This window comes from Oenanthe melanoleuca, chromosome Z (assembly GCF_029582105.1).
Source record: "Oenanthe melanoleuca isolate GR-GAL-2019-014 chromosome Z, OMel1.0, whole genome shotgun sequence".
NCBI lineage: Eukaryota > Metazoa > Chordata > Aves > Passeriformes > Muscicapidae > Oenanthe > Oenanthe melanoleuca.
This window is the reverse complement of record NC_079362.1, coordinates 824,984-840,559: the sequence shown is the minus strand read 5'-3', so window position 1 is coordinate 840,559 and position 15,576 is coordinate 824,984. Positions and strand designations below refer to the sequence as shown.

At 49.0% G+C, this 15,576-nt stretch overlaps 1 protein-coding gene across 2 annotated transcripts; it reads right to left on the bottom strand.

Moving 5' to 3' along the window:
* Nucleotides 1-1,496: 1,496 nt before the first annotated feature.
* On the bottom strand, nt 1,497-13,658 carry LOC130264650 (serine/threonine-protein kinase PAK 3-like). Of its 2 annotated transcripts, XM_056512998.1 has the most exons (14): nt 13,457-13,658; nt 13,032-13,069; nt 12,470-12,595; nt 9,666-9,800; nt 9,050-9,388; nt 8,607-8,769; nt 7,002-7,065; nt 6,384-6,432; nt 5,522-5,634; nt 4,746-4,863; nt 4,191-4,290; nt 3,560-3,756; nt 2,170-2,307; nt 1,497-1,725 (listed from the first exon to the last, which is right to left on the bottom strand). In XM_056512998.1, exons 1-14 carry the CDS (start codon nt 13,533-13,535, stop codon nt 1,597-1,599), a joined length of 1,788 nt encoding a protein of 595 aa, XP_056368973.1. In that variant the 5' UTR covers nt 13,536-13,658; the 3' UTR covers nt 1,497-1,596. The 2 variants fall into 2 exon arrangements, with proteins under 2 accessions (XP_056368973.1, XP_056368974.1); XM_056512999.1 differs by lacking the exon at nt 3,560-3,756.
* Between the last annotated feature and the right edge of the window lie 1,918 nt (nt 13,659-15,576).

The window sequence follows — 15,576 nt, the reverse complement described above, 5'->3', positions numbered from 1 at the left end:
GGCTGGCCTGGTGCCCCTGACTATTTCTGCACAACACTCTGCATTTCACACCTTTGCTCTGGCTCAGTGCACAAGTGCAGGATTGCAGGCGCTCCCTGCCAGAGCTGTGTGAGGCACTGTCTGCTGCAGATGTGAGCTGACAAGCTGTCAGTGCCTCCCGCTGGCCTCGGTTCCCTGGCACAAGTGCCGTGCCTGAAGGACGCTGCCCTGTGCTGGAGCCTGCGGAGCAGCCCGGCTCCCTCCCGCTGTGCCCCGAGTGCTGCACACACTGCTGGCCCTGCCCAGGAGTGCCAGGGCAGCCGGCACTAGAGCAGCAATGCTCAGCCAGGCCAGCAGCCCTGGGCTGCTGTTTGCCTTTCTCTGCTGCTGGGCAGCCTGCAGACGGCCAGTGCCAGCAGTGTGTGCAGTGCCCAGCACGGCTGCGCTTCCCCTGGCACCAGCCAGCTGCCAGTTTGGCTCTGAGAGCAGAGGATTCACCCGGTGCCAGCAGGAGGCACCCAGGGCCGGGCTGCTGCCTCTGGCAGCTACAAGGGCCTCCTTCCAGCCTGCCTCTGCCCAGGCACCACTCAAGGCCTGCACCTGCCCTGCGTGTTTGGGCTGCCCCACTCCTTTGGTTTTGCCTGCAAATGTCAGTGCCTTTTCTTCCTTAAAAAGAAGCACCAGGGCTGGGCAAAACCTGCCAGTAGGCCATATTCCAAAGGCAGCGTGGTCTGGAGACGATGAATGAAGGAGAGCCTTCCCCACTTTCAAAGCACACCAAATATGGGGAATAAATTCCCAAACTCAAGTTTTTCTCTACAAGGCATCCACCCAGTTGACCATAGTTTTTGTTAATGTTTGTGTTGATGTGTGTCCACCCAGTTGACCATAATTGTGATGTTTGTGTTGACTATTTGTTGTTCACATTTTATGTCTTTGTAAATACTCCTGGCTGTTTGTCCCTTACCCCCTCCCAGTATCCTCTCTCTCATCCACGCACACCTTCCCTACCCGCTCCAAAATGGCGTGCGACAGCAAGTGCTCATGGGATACCACTCAGTGATAAAAACCTCTAAAACAACGAGACAATATAACATCTCAGACTAAAAAAAAATGGTACTGCCAGGAGGGGAAAACAGTGGAGAAGATGGAATCACCAAACAGAGCTTTTTCACCTTGTCACCATGACTTCAACAGCACTCGGTTGGCATGACACCCCTAGACCAAGAACTAGCAAGTGTTTTCCTAGGGACTCTTGTGAGGACAGAAGTGCCAGCTCTGTTGTTTGGCAAAGCTGAATTTCTTCTCCTTCGTGTTGTCCAGCAGGAACAGTGGTGGTGTGTGCAACCCCTTGGGTTCCCCACCCAAAGCTGACCTTTGATAGAGGCCTTTAAAAAGAAACTGCTTTCCTGGCCCATTTATTTCTCCAAAGAAGCATTAAGAGACAACTGACAATTCAGAAGGCGATGTTGAACTTTTTCACAGAGTCAGAAGGAGGGGAATCTTCCAAATGAGTTGAGGTTTAATAAACTTTATTTATTTATTTGCAATCCTATTCTATAGTCCTACTATGGAATCCTACTCTACAATCCTACTCTGCAATCTTTCTCTACAATCCTACTCTAGACTGGTATTGGACAAAATGGTCCTGAATGGATTGCCACTCTCGTTCTCCCTCCACTTCTTCAGTGACAGGATTAGTGGCACCAGGCTGGATGCAGGCTTGGCTGATGTTACAAATTTATGCTGCACAAAGGGGAAAAAGAAAAAAAAAAAAGAGCAATGGACCATGACTTTTGAAACTTGGTATTTCAAAGGTGAGAGTAATATTTTTAAGTGAAAAGGGGATTGAGTCCAAGTATGTCTAAGAACCGTGCTTCAACACTAGTACAGGTTGTCCAACCACCTGGCAGACACCCCATCCATAGAAACATTCCAGCTCCAGTGGGAAGGGGCTCTGAGCAACCTGATCTCTAAAGATGTCCCTGCTCATTTCAGGCCATTTGGACCAGATGACTTTTACAGCTTCCTGCCAGCCCAGCCTAGTCTAGGATTTCTCACCATTTTCACTTGAATTGAGCACCAAGATTGGAGGTGAGGAGGAGGGGGCTCATCTGATGCCTTGGACTTGAGTGGTGGAGGAGCCCATCCCTGGGACACTGTTCCACCTGCAGCCCCTTTGCATTTTACCTGCAGGAGCTCCTTGGCAGACCAGCGCCGCGCCTCGTCTGTCTGCAGGCAGCAGTTCAGGAAGTCCCGCAGCAAAGGCGAGAAGAGCTTGGGCTGCCGCAGCTGTGGGGTCTCTCCTATGGCTGTCAGGAGTTGAGCCTGGAGAAAAAGGAAACACGAGGCTCAGCCTGCTTCTTTCCCATCTGTAACTGCTCTCCCAGATCCCATTGTTTAACCTCCACTCTGCACTGGCAGTTTCTGCCCTGGCAGAGAGGCAGAGATGACTTTCCTATACCACCAAAACACCCAAACCCCAAAGCAGCCACAGCTTTTCCAACATCCAGGGGAGTCTTGCCTTGTCAGCTGATTTCATTGACTGACCTAGTCAGTGGGAGCTACATCACCAAAAGCATGTTGGCTTCCCTGAGGATTCACACCAGCTTGACAGGCTCTTTGGAACAGGGACTTTTAACTGTTTTCAAGTATTATTATATAAAAGGGAGTTACTGCTCAGGTATGGAAACAAACATTTGGAATCTCATGTTCAACACAGACACATTAAGATGCATGCACAAATGTACTAGGATGAAAAAGCCTGTTTGGGCACATAGGAAACACTTGCAGCTCTGTCTCTTAGCAGTCTGAAAATTTCAGCTTCCAGTATGCAGAAAAGAAAGACTTTCTATGCTGTAAAGAGAAGAAGGAGAAGTGCCATCCCTTTGGTAATCCTCTGCTCATTTGGATACTCAAGTGAATGCATTCATGGTATGCCCATCCCAGAAAGTGCCAGGAAACAAATGGGAGGTTTTGGCAGGCTCTCCCCATCACCAGGCTCTGGCTTGGTGATGTGGGCAATGTGGCTTGGGCTATGAAAGAAATATGGTCACTAAGTTTTCAGCAACACTGCACAAGAAGCAGAAGAGACTCTGTGGCCTTTACACACTCATGCCCAGGTTTCAGGCAAGTTTCCCACTGATAAGGAACCACGCAGGAGATGTACTTAATCTCTAAAAACCACTGTTCTAGAAACTTGGTTTATTTTGGGTTTCTTTGCTTCCTTTCTGCATAGATAATACTAGCTCTGAGACTCATGTTTTGATATTAGGGCCATCTACACAGACAGAAGAGGTGGAATGACTTGAAACTCAAAACAAGTGTTGCCTAAGAAGAGCTGGGGAGTGTTTGTCTGTGGTAAGGCTTGAGTTCCCCCACTGAACTGAACTGAATCAATTGCCAATCACTGAACCACTGAACCAAACTATAACAGATGCTGATGTGCTGCAGGGACATTTTTAGAAGGGGACCTTGGTGGAAGTGGTGCCAGCAGATGGCAATGGGATTTTGTCCAGTGGCACACAGAACATGGCACAGGTGAGGAAGACAGCAGGATCAGTAAGTATTTGCTCCTTACCCGGGCAGGAGTTTGGTTCCAGTAAGGAACTTCTCGTTCCACCATTTCAATGCCCACAATTCCAAGAGACCATATGTCCACTTTGGGGCCATATGGTTGACCTGTCACAACTTCAGGTGCCATCCACCCAGCAGTCCCGGTCATGGAGCACCTTTGATTCTGCTCAGGGATGAGCTGAGCAGAAAGGCCAAAATCAGCTGGGGAGAACAAAAAATACTGTGCAATGAGGAAACCAAGCAAAAGAACTCCCCACTCTAAGTCTGAGAGTGCGCTGTTCAGTCTCCCCTGCTAAAATCCGTCCCTGCTCTGTTTCCTCAGGACTTTAGCCAAGGAAACCTGGAACTGGCCACTTCAAAAATCCCCACATTTTTTACACTGCTCTCAGCAGTGGATTTTATTCCCCTGAAGCTTTAGATTGTAGCTCCGTCCCTCTGGAAGGGACACATACAAAGCAGTGACTCTCTGGACAGCGTGTTCCTTGTGATACCTCTGTGCACGTTGCAACTGTGCCTTCAGTTTGCAGCAGGCACCCCTGCGCTGCCACCAGCACCACTTTGGGGGAAGCAGCAGTCACTCAAAAGCAGCTCCACACCCCACATCCCCAGAATCTTGCACCTGACCAAGAATGTACCCAGTTTGACAGAGCCATCGGTTCTGAGAAGAATGTTGCAGCTCTTCACATCTCGGTGGATCACGAGATTCGAGTGAAGAAAATCCAGTCCTTGCAGGCACTGAGAGAGAAAACAGAAACAGGAGGGTGTCACATTACTCACTTTTCAGAATTAAATGCCATTTGGGGTGAACTCTTATCCTTTTTAGCTGAGGACTGAGAGAAATGAATATTTTTCTTTGCCATTACTTTCAAATTCTGCCACCAGTACCTTTGCTTTTACAGGCAAGGAATGCAATGCAGACAGGCTCGAGGTAAACATTTAGAGAGGCAGCGTGGAGAAGAGCAAATACAAGAGACAGAGCTAGAATTTAACAGCAGGAGATCAGAGTATAAGAACAGAGTACAGTGAATATAGGCAGACTGCCACACAATTCACTTGAAATGCTCTTGCTTGCCCAAAGCATTCTAATAACACAGAAACAAAGCTTGGCACATGAAATCTGCCCAATTCTGAACCCCAGTTTCCCAGACAATCCTGCCCAAGCCCTCGGAAGCACAGGTGGGATCCCTGACCTCCCGACTGACAGCTGCAATCTCTCCTTCAGTCATGTGAGTCTTGCTGATGAGATCGCTCAGAGTGCCTCCATCCATGTACTCCATAACCAGCCAGAACTGGTTATCCACAAGGTAGCTGAAAGAAGGAAACAAGGGCGTGGATATGAACATCCATGGCTATGTTGTTGTTTGGAAAAGACAAGGGTTGATTTTTGTTTCTGGGTCTCTTTGTGACAAGGACAGATCAAAAGGAATAGATGTTCCTTGTAGGCTGCGTTTGCAGTCTGTGCTGTCTCAAGGAGAATGACACGTCTGTGAAAAACAGATGTGTTAGATGGCCAGCAAGCGGAAAGTGCAGTTTAGTAATGGCCCAGATGAAAAAACTGTCACACATGGTATTTCTGGAAATAAGCACCTAGTGTCCCTGGAATGCGCAGCAATGGATAAGAGGGGACACAATCCAAGGGAAATTCTCTCTAGGATGATTCATCAGCATGTAAGAGACTTGAAAACATTCAAGTCCCATAAGAACATGAAGGCAGTGCACTTAGAGGCTGTTGACGTATTATGATAGGGCTGATCCAGGTTTTTGAACAATTTTTAAACTATCTGTGCCAGGGAAGACTCATGCAGACAAGATGCACTCTCTTCCCATCTATTTGAGATGAGCAGAGAAATAATGATTGTGCAAAAATTAACAGCTCTGTTTTCTGCCAGTGACCAAAGTGGGTTTTTTACCTTGCATTTTTGAAGTATGTAAACAAACAGTCATGGGATAAAGCACAACAATTCACCTGTCTAAATAGTTGACCAGGTTGGGATTCCTATTGTTCTTCATGACCATGACTTCATTGATGATTACTTCCTTACTAGTCAGTCCTTGAAGATTTATTTTCTTTATGGCCACCTAAAATGACATTGAAAAGCAGTAACTTGAGAAGTTGCTGGCACAAGACCACAGAGCACATGGAGTGGATTTTGCAATGACACATCTGAGCTGAGCCAAAGTGCCTTGTGATTAGACATTGGAGTTATTGTGAACTGACATTCCAACAGCCCATTTCTCTGCTCCCTTGGAGGCCAGTTTCAGGACACGTGGCCACTGATGTTTTGCGTTGTCCGCTTGGTAACCAAGATGTCTCAACTATAACCCACAAGGCTCTGACCACACTCTCTGCTGCTCTGTCTGGGATTCAGAAGTAATCCATGCCTTGTTACTCTGTGGATACATCCTGAGCTATAAGAGGACTTCGGGCTTTTAGGGACGCCTTGCAGATCTCTCCCTATGTGCAGTTCCCAAGTGCAGCACTGCAGGTGGCTAAGGAACTACCAGGAACATTCAGATGTATTTGCTGGCAGCCAGAAATGACAATACAGCTCTGAAGCTGTAGCCGCAAAGAGCAGTGAGATGCTCTGGGGCACCACCTTCGTTTCAGCAAATGAGAGCGAGTGAGCGCGTCCTTCTCTCAAAGGAACTGCTGCCCTCCTCGCCTTCCTTCTGGCAGCTGAGAAGGACAAAAACTGTCCCAAGTGCAATTTTCAGGCTGGCACCAGTCTGTGCTTCTTGTGCCTTTACTGCAGAGCTCTACCCAAAGCTCCAGCCAGAGGGGAAAGCCCTCAAGAGCTGCAGAGTCTGCAGGGGCTGTTGACATTTACCTCTTCTCCTGTGGCAGTGTCGAATGCTCTACAAACCTCTCCAAAAGTCCTAGAAACAAAGCAAAGCAAAGAGAAGCCATTTAGAATTTGGAGTGAAAGCCAGCCCAGGCAGGAGATCTGTGCTGTAAATGCCTAAAACCTGCAGGATGCAGGAGGGGCCAGCCAGAAGGCAGATGATGTATTTTCCTCTCAAGTTCACGGGCACTGGGCCTTTTCCTGAAGTGTTGGGGTTTACTGCCTCAGGTAAAAAAGAGAGCTCATTCTTTGATCTTGGATTGCAGTTTCTAAACTGTTCAGTTCTTATCCTGACCAGGGAGTATTTCCTTCAGCAAACTCTTGGAAAGAAATGTTCCTGGAAACTGTTTTCTTACAGCTATGATAGGGGCATAGCTGCCCCTGTTATAGGGGTAGGTTGCTCTTTCTGGAAATGAAGATAGAAGTGTCTTTGACCATACCTTCTGCTCACACTTAAAAATTCTGACTGGCACTCAGCAGTCAAGCAGTCTAACCCCACTGTCTGAATATGTTTGCAGCTTGCCTGTCTTCACACTTAGTAGATATTCCACCAGCAAATCCTCTGGCCCGTGGTTGTGTAGAAGTAACTGCGGTTGGACTCACCCACTGCCGATATTTCCCAGTTCAATGTATTTCATCAGGGGATTTTCCATATTCACCATTTTCCCTGAGGGAAACAAAATGCAAGATGCTCACTTTAAAGCTGAGATCCCACCTTACAGCAGTTTGCCAGAAGAATGCCTTTCCATTTGTAAAGCAGAGCAGCTCACACTATAAGCAATCCCAACAGGGCTTTCAGCATCAGGACCCTCACCCTTTATGAGCAGGCTGAGCTCACAGACGGCCTTGCCAGTGCCCCATGTTAAGAGCCACACTGCTTCTCTTCACCCTGACAGCGCAGATCAGTCACTCCCATTGGACTCTCCCTCTCAGCACCTCACACGTCCCCATCTTCCCAGCTCGGCACAGCGGGCAGGGACAGCAAGGACAGCAGTGCTCCTCAGGTGCCAGCGTGACACGGACAGCTGCCCAGAGGAGATGCTGACCCTCTGGTGAGTCCAGGCCCTGCCATGCAGAAGCCAGCCCAGAGGAGGGGCTGCTGCCTCGGGGCAGCTCTGTGCTGCGGGCAGCAGCGGGACTCTGCCAGCTGAGGAAGGCTACAGCCTCTGCAGTCACACCAGCCATCAGGGGCAGGGCAGCCACCACAACAGGCTGGCAAAGCCCAAGCACGAGCACGGACAAGCAAAGGGAAGAAGCCACAGCCAGCCTGAGCCCTTTACAAGCTGTTGCCCCATTCAGGACACAACAGGATTGGCTTGGAGATCAGACACACCAAGGTGCAGATCAATGCCCTTCTTGTCCTAGCAGGTGGTGGTAGACACAGAATCAGCTGGGCTCTGTTCTCAGCCCCACCAGGTCTGCCACAGCACTGGCAGCTGTTGCGGACAAGAAGCAGATTAAATGAGCTACGCTGCTGAATCATCAAGGGCTTTATGTGTTTTCCTAGATACTGATCTGAGCAGGGATTGGGCCAAAGGGTAGGATTTTAATGACATGGGAATGAATAGGAATGAGGTATGAAAAAGTGTCATGGATCTGAGGAATATACAGTGAAGTAGCTGGAGGCTTGCTCCTGAGAAATGCCGGCAGTGCAGTTTTATCTGATCACACCACATCAGTGTTTCTCTTGGACACATCTTTATAAGCATAAAAATGAGGATATTAAATACAGATTGTTATACAGGTATCTTGCTTTTCTTTGGGGGCACAGTAAAAACACACCTTGCTCTCTGCTTGGTCGATGTTGTTTCAAAGGAGTTCTACTTTGAAGAGGACAAAAATGTAGCATTCTGATAAAAACAAATTGTAGATATAGTAGTGGCATTTATAACAGTCCATGATGCAGTAACACACCTGTGGTAGGAGGGCTCCTTTGGGATGGAGGACAATAAAACCAACTCCACAGAAAGAAAAATGGCACCCAAAAACTTCCAAAAGCAAATTTTAAAAACCCCAAGCCAGACTGAACTGCCCTTAGAGGCAGCAGGAGCACCCAGGATGCTCTCTTGCTGCCTCAGAGCACAGCAGTTCCTCTGGGGAGTCGTAAATGTCCCTGCAACACCAAACTGAGGAGGAACATTTGGTACAGCTATGCTGACACATGCACACAACACACTGTCCCTCAGACAAGAAATACACCAGACGTACTCAGTAGCTCCAGGTACTTCTCCTCCATCTCGTGTTTCTGAGCAGCTGCGGCCACACTGGACCTAAATGAGCTGAAAAGGCTCCACTTCTCATCCTGGGGACTGGGGGTGTCATGAAACAACACTGCTGCTGCAGCAGGTTGCATGACAGAGCATGTGTAGATCTGAGAGAAGAAATGAGTTTGTGTCAGAAAGGCGGCTGGCAGAAATTGCCCTGAGATCCCATTTCAAATGCAAGCCTTTAGGAAGGTGCTGTCAGCCACATCCAGGGCAGCAGCTGAGATTCAGCAGCCCAGGAAGTGTCCTTAAGAGCAGCTGTGATAGGGACCAAAGCAGGATGGCACTCAGAGGCATCACCCCAGCCCCACTGCTCTGCAGAGGAAAGGCAAGGAGGGCAGCAAGCACCACTTTGGTGACTGCAGTGGCTATCACTCTTTCACTCACTGGCTTTTCTCGAGCCTCTTGCTCCTGAAGGAGATTAATTTTCTCTTTGACAATTTTCATTTCTTTCTTCAGCCTCATCTCCGTTGCCTTGAGCACAGCCTGAGTTTCCTGCGGCTCTGCGGGCAGCTTCTCATTGAAGTTCTGTAAAGAAGAGAGAGAAAGTTTCTTGAGTGGAGTGGCAGCCACTCTTACACTTACCTGCTTTTGTAGATCACGCCTCTGTCGATGGAGATTCCAGTGATCTTGAATTCTTCTCATGTCTTCCTTGTTCCTCATCTTCACTGCCATGATGGGAATCTGAGCTTTGGGCAGCTCTGCTTGTGGCTCTGCCTTGACGTTCTGCAAACGCAAATGCAGAGCAGGTGACAGGGAGCTGCCACCAGGCTCAGCTTTTTCCTCTTTCAGCCTCAAAATCAAATTCATTCTGCCACTCATTTCTGCTTCCCTACCCACTTCTGCTTCCATTGTAACCTTCCCATCCCAGTGCTGATCTCTGTGGATTACAAGGCTCTGTGCTTTGAGTGCCTCTGGGAATGCTGGCCTCCTCAGTCCCAAGAGCTCTGTTTTATGCTCCTGTTCCTGCCCCTCACTCTGTCACCCTGTGAGCCAGGCTTACCTGGCCATTCTCCTGCTGCTCCTCCTCTCGCTGCCTCAGCTGCTCTTCCTGCTCTCGGGCTGGGAACAGCAGTCCCTGAGTCTGGAATGGCACCTCTGCTAAAGCAATCTGCTCATGCTCTCTCTCCAGAAGGGCCTGCACAGAAAGCAAGAGAAGATGGGCTTCACCTTCCCAGACAGCATTTGTGGGCCAAGTCTCTAAGAGTGATGGGCTCACACGTTCCCAAAGCACTGTGCTGCTGCTCTCCTGGGTCATTCTCTGCCCATGGGGAGGCACAGATTCCAAAGTGACACTGGCAGTACAATCAGGGTCCATCTGGGACTGAAGCTCCAACAGCCTCTCAGGCAGCTGACAGGGAAGGGGTGGCATTTCTCAAGGCTCTGCTGAGGGCCTCCCTCCACTTCTGCTGTGTCCCCTTTGTCATTCCATTGTGACTGACCCCCTGCCCTGTCTCACAGCTCCATCCTGTCTCTGCAGGTGGCTTCCAGTGTGGGCTCACTTCCTGTGAGAGACACTTCTGGAGTTCATGTTCTCTTCAGTCCTGCACCACCATTCCTGCCTTTCTGACATCTAGACACTTGTTAGAAATCCTGCTCATTCAGGAGATAAGGATGCATGTAAAGATCCTCTGATGGAGGTCAGAGAGCCTCTACAGCCACCTCAGCATATGGAGGAAGACCAAGGTGGTTATTCTTCCTCCTTTGTCAACTGAGAATTCTCTCATTCATGTATGACCAAAATCCACTGAAAATCACTAAAATCACTAAATCACTAAAACCCACCCGGAACATAAGAGTGTTCCACCTCACTAGGAAAGGCAGAAACTTACAGGATAAACAGTGGGCTTCAGGGCAGAAGATGCTGGAGGAGGAGAAGCCCTCTGAGGGGAAAACACAGCCATTTCTGGAGGGCGAAACATCTGCCTGCCAAGACTTTGTGGACAGAATGTGTGTCTCCTCCTCTCCCCCTGAAAGGATGCCTTTAGGGGAACTTTGCACACCCTCTGGGTGTGCAAAGTGCATGGCTGGGAAGTTTCAGATAGACAGATAGACAGACAGACAGATAGGCAGATCGATGTATAGATAAATAGACAGATCTCACTATTGTAATATCTCTCTTACTGTACTTTCTGGCACTACACATATCTACACTCAGTAGCAAGTGCCCCAAACAGCAGAAATCCTGAACTTGCCCTCCTGTTGCTTCAATTAACCACACCCTTAAGGAATCTGGAGCGTGTAGGTCCTTATGGAATGCATACAGACCCTGAGCATTGCACTGGGAATTGCACTCTTTATGCATCTGTGCTGGGGCAGGTTCTTCTCTTGGTCACAGCCACACTGGCAGTGCTAAAGTGGCTGTAATCAGAAATGAAGCCCAGCCCCTATCAGCTCCTCTGATCTCTGAAGAGCACTTGGAATGCAAGGGTGTTGATTTCCTGCTCAATTCCCAAACGCAACACATACTGATTCCCTGGGCTACCAAAAGGCACAGGCACTGCTAACCTGAGAGTGATGTGCAAGGCCCTACTGACTGGCCTGGCATCAGAACAAAAGCACCTTTTCTTGCTGGCCAAAGAGAGAACAAAGAGTCCTGCTCGTCCTAGCAAATCAACAATCCAACAAACCGAGAAATGGAAGAGTCACCTACTCCAGTGCCTAAAGCATCTGGATGCAGTGAGGGGATGCTTGGCACAGGAACAGCCCTTGTGGGGAGCACTGTCAGGTAGGCATTTCTGGAAGTGTGCCTGGAATGTCCCTCATGAGCCTGCCTTTCCCCAGGCTAAAGCTCCCTCAGCACCTCCTCTTTGGGCTTGTGTTCCCACCCTCCCCAGCTCCCTTGCCCTTCTCTGGACACGCTCCAGCCCCTCAGTGTCTTTCTGCTCCAGAGGGGCCAGAACTGGACACAGCACTCGAGCAGCGGCCGCAGCGGTGCCAGCACAGGGCACAGCTCACTGCCCTGCTCCTGCTGCCCCACTATTGCTGACACAGGCCAGGATGCCCTTGGCCTTCTTGGCCCCCTGGGCACACGCTGCCTCATGTTCAGCTGCTGTTGGTTGGCACCCCTGGCTCCTTTTGTCCCAGGCATCTCCCCAAGCAGACAGTTGCACATTTGATTTAAAATATTGCATCCAGAATTTCAATGTGTCTTTGCTGTTCTTAGCAACACAAGAGAGCAGTCAAAGACTTGCATCTTCACCCCTACTTGGGGCTCCAATGCAGCAAAGCTGCACACTTCACCACAAAATACAAAATGTGTCAACAGAAACTTGCCTTTTCTGGTTTTTGTCTTAGAAGAAAAGTTCAGAAGTATGCACTTTGTTTCTTTTGCAGCAAGGGACAAGAATGGTCAGTCCCAAACAGCTTCATGGACAACACAATTATCTCTTTGCAGCTTATCAAAAGCCAAAACATAGGTGGAACAAAACACTCTGCAGATGTGAAGAATTACTCAAGAAAACTGCAGAACAGTCCCACAAGCGACAAACACAGAAAGATAAAACAAACAAAGCCTTGTGGTACCCAGCACTACCACATGTGCCTTTGGCCATAGCACTGCAGAAGCCAAGAGACAGAGCTACACTGAGCCAAGGAGCCAGATGCTCACCCAGAGGCAGCAGCTCTTTGGTCCCTCAACATGACAGATCCAAGCCCATTTTCCAGATCTCACTGGCACGGGGAATTGCCAGGTCCTGGCAGGACTCCAGCACTCAGCATCCTCAGCCACCGACAGCAACTGCTGCCTGGTCAGAAACTTGCAGCCCTGTCTTGCACTAAAGACAGCACCAGCCAGAACTGACTTACCAGCTCGGAATATTCAGGCTGTGCTGTGACCACGGCTGGAGGCTTGTGCTCCTCTTTGGCCTCATCTTTGGCCTCTTCTCCAGGAGCAGTGGGAACCAGAGGAGAGTCTGCTGTTGGTTCTGTGCTCTGTGGACAGACAGTAGCATGAGGAACAGGGAGTTACCTATCATTTATAACCTTCTTTCTGTTCAGCTCTACAACCAGGTCTACTAAGGACAAATCATAAATTTTGACAGCAAGGGGATTCTAAGTCATTCCCACTAAATCACAATGGGCTGAATCAACAGTACTGAAAATTGCTCTGAATTAGATATTTCACCCTGGCTACTATCAGCAAGCAACATTCACTCTGCAAAACCAGGGTTTCAGTTCTTTTAAAGCGCTGAAATGGAAAATTAGGAAATTGCAGCAATGCCTTTGCATTTGCTGCTGCACACATGGAAATGAATTTTCTCTTAGTCTACCCAGCTAGCCCTCCACACTCTACTACCACAGGCCAAGCTAACAGATTACTTCACAATTCTTAAATACAAGGAACATGAAAGGTTCTTTTCTCACTCACCTCACGAGCAGCATCTCTGAATACACGTCTCAGGTGACCTGTAGTGGGCAGGGAAAATGAACCAAATTCTTTGAGAAAACTGGAGAGAACCGTATTGTTTTCAGAAGGCCTTCTGAGAAGGTCTCCCAGTTTGCATTTTCAAAGTTGTCCTCCTTGATCTGGCAGACTGAGGAAATGTCAGACTCTGTTGCCACAGACTCTCTTGTGTAGAGAATGCAACCCCTGCAGGTTCCCTTGCAAATGCTGCCCTCAGCACAATGCTGGCTACAGATACCCTGTTTTTAGGGGAAGGTGTTAACAGGAGCTTTACCAAATCAGTGGCATCCTAATGCTCTTTCTGTTTCAAAATCAACCCAGCACTAGGAAAGAGCAGGAAGACAAACAAAAGCCAGGTTAGGTTACACCCATGGAAAATCTCTACTTACGGCCCAGGTTAGTCAGGTAATAGCTGGAATAACCAATGCTGTAAAGAGTGCAAATTGCAGCAATAAGTTCCTCATCCATTGTAGCACTGCTGTGCAAGTTTTCAGACTGTGTTGAAGCACAAGAGCAAACAAGGCTCTTGTCAGTGCATAGCTGCCCACTGACAAACCGTGGGATGCTCCTGCACTGAGAATGCCCAAGAGCTGCTCTGGCCCTGAGGCCCTTTGTGCACCAAGGCAGCTTCTGATGTCACCACAACAACGTGGCAACCCTGCCCTGACATCACAAAGCAAACGTTCTGCATTGGTCTGTGACTTTATGCAAAGCAGCCCAACCTTCCCTCCAGCAAACACAAATTAGCCTGGGAAGTTCTGCATCATAAAGCAGCACAAACTCCCCTGGTGGGACAAACCCTGTTGTTCAAGGGATCCAAGAGTAATTCCAAGAGTGCCCAAGCTCCTACAGCCTGTACCTGAACTGAGCATTCAGATGGGACCAAAGCAAAGGAAACCACACCAAGAAAATGGCCCAAAGCATTGGACGGAACTAGGAGAGAAGGCACTGTTGGCATAAGAGCTGAAATAATTCCAAACAAGTGTCTCCACATATTTGCACATTTATTGGACATGCCCAGGGCTCCCCTGTATGTACATCTCTGCCCTGCCTTTGTTCTTCTGTCAATGTTTGACACTTCCCAAACTCCTGGTAGCCATGAAAGTAGTTTCCTTACCTTCTTTTGCTAGAGTTGAGCAGAGGAGAGGGGAAAAAAAACTAAGGAAGGGCTCATGAGTTGAGATACGGACTGGGAGAAAATATTCTAGGGCAAAACAGGTTCACATTTAAGGGGTAAAGTAACCTATTAACAGAGTGAGAGGAGAATAATGAGAAATAAAAATAGGCCTTTAAAACACCTTCTTTTTCCCCAGCCCCTCCCTCCTTTTCACTAACAGCACAGGAAGACAGGCTATGGGGGTTTTGGCCAGTGCATTACTTGAGATCTTTTTGTTTGCTCAGGGAGAGTAGTCTGTCTTCTGCTGTGCCATGGGGTCACTCCCATGGGCAAACAGTCATCCCAAAACCATCATCCATAGGGTGCAGCCTTTTTAGAAGATGCTGACCTAGTTTTGAAGTAAGGGATCTCTCTCCATATCTGAAAGCAGCGGCCCTCTCTCTCTTTTCAGGTCTCCCACTAGACCACAGCTGTCTCTAATATCCACCTGCTCCAGCACAACCACTTTTCTCCTTGGCTGCAAGTGGATTTCTGCATCCCCCATTGACTTCATGGATTACAAGGGGGCAATTTGTTTTACCATGATCCTCACCATGCCTTACAGAGGAATCTTGATCCAGCTCTCGAATCACTTCATCCCTCTCTTTCTTTTCCACTGACCTTGGTGTTGCCATGTTGTTTCCCTCACATGTCCTCATTTCCTCTCCTTTTTTGACTAGAAGGAAAGTGCTGCTTGTAGGTACCATTGTCAACAAGTTCTACTAATTCAAAGATTTTGCAAGATCCCACAGTGCCCAGAAGTTGATCTCATTTGGGTTCCGTGTGGAGGAATCCCTTGTCATGCTTCCGCTGCCGGCCAGGCGGCCCTGCTGCCACGGCACAGGCAGTGGTGGCTGCTGCAGCACTGGCACTATTAACACCTCTCTTCATGGGGGCTCTGGGAAGGACAAGCTGCCACTAGCACCCCTGCCTTCCTCCCTCAGCTCAGCTGGGCAGGGGCGGCCAGGCAGGCAAGGCTCGCCGCGGGCTGCGCCGAGACAGCGGTGGCTGCTGCGCATTGCTGCCACCACAGCAGGGACGGCCCCTGGCAGCAGCCCATGGCCACCCTTTGGTTTTCTTCTTAAATATGTCACCACTGAGGCATTACCGACCTCTCTAATTGGGCCAGCAGCATGCCCATCATCAGAGACATCCGAGATTGTCTCTGTTGGTCGTGGTGGAAGCTTCTAACAGCTTTGCACAGAAGCTACCCCTATGGCCCACATCCCGCTACAAAAAACAGACTGTGCCAAGCCAACTCATCCTATCTGGAATTAGAACTGGCAGGATCTGCCCTCCAGCAGGAGCTGCTCCAAGCTGGGAACGTGACTGGCGGTGCTGATTCCCAGAGGC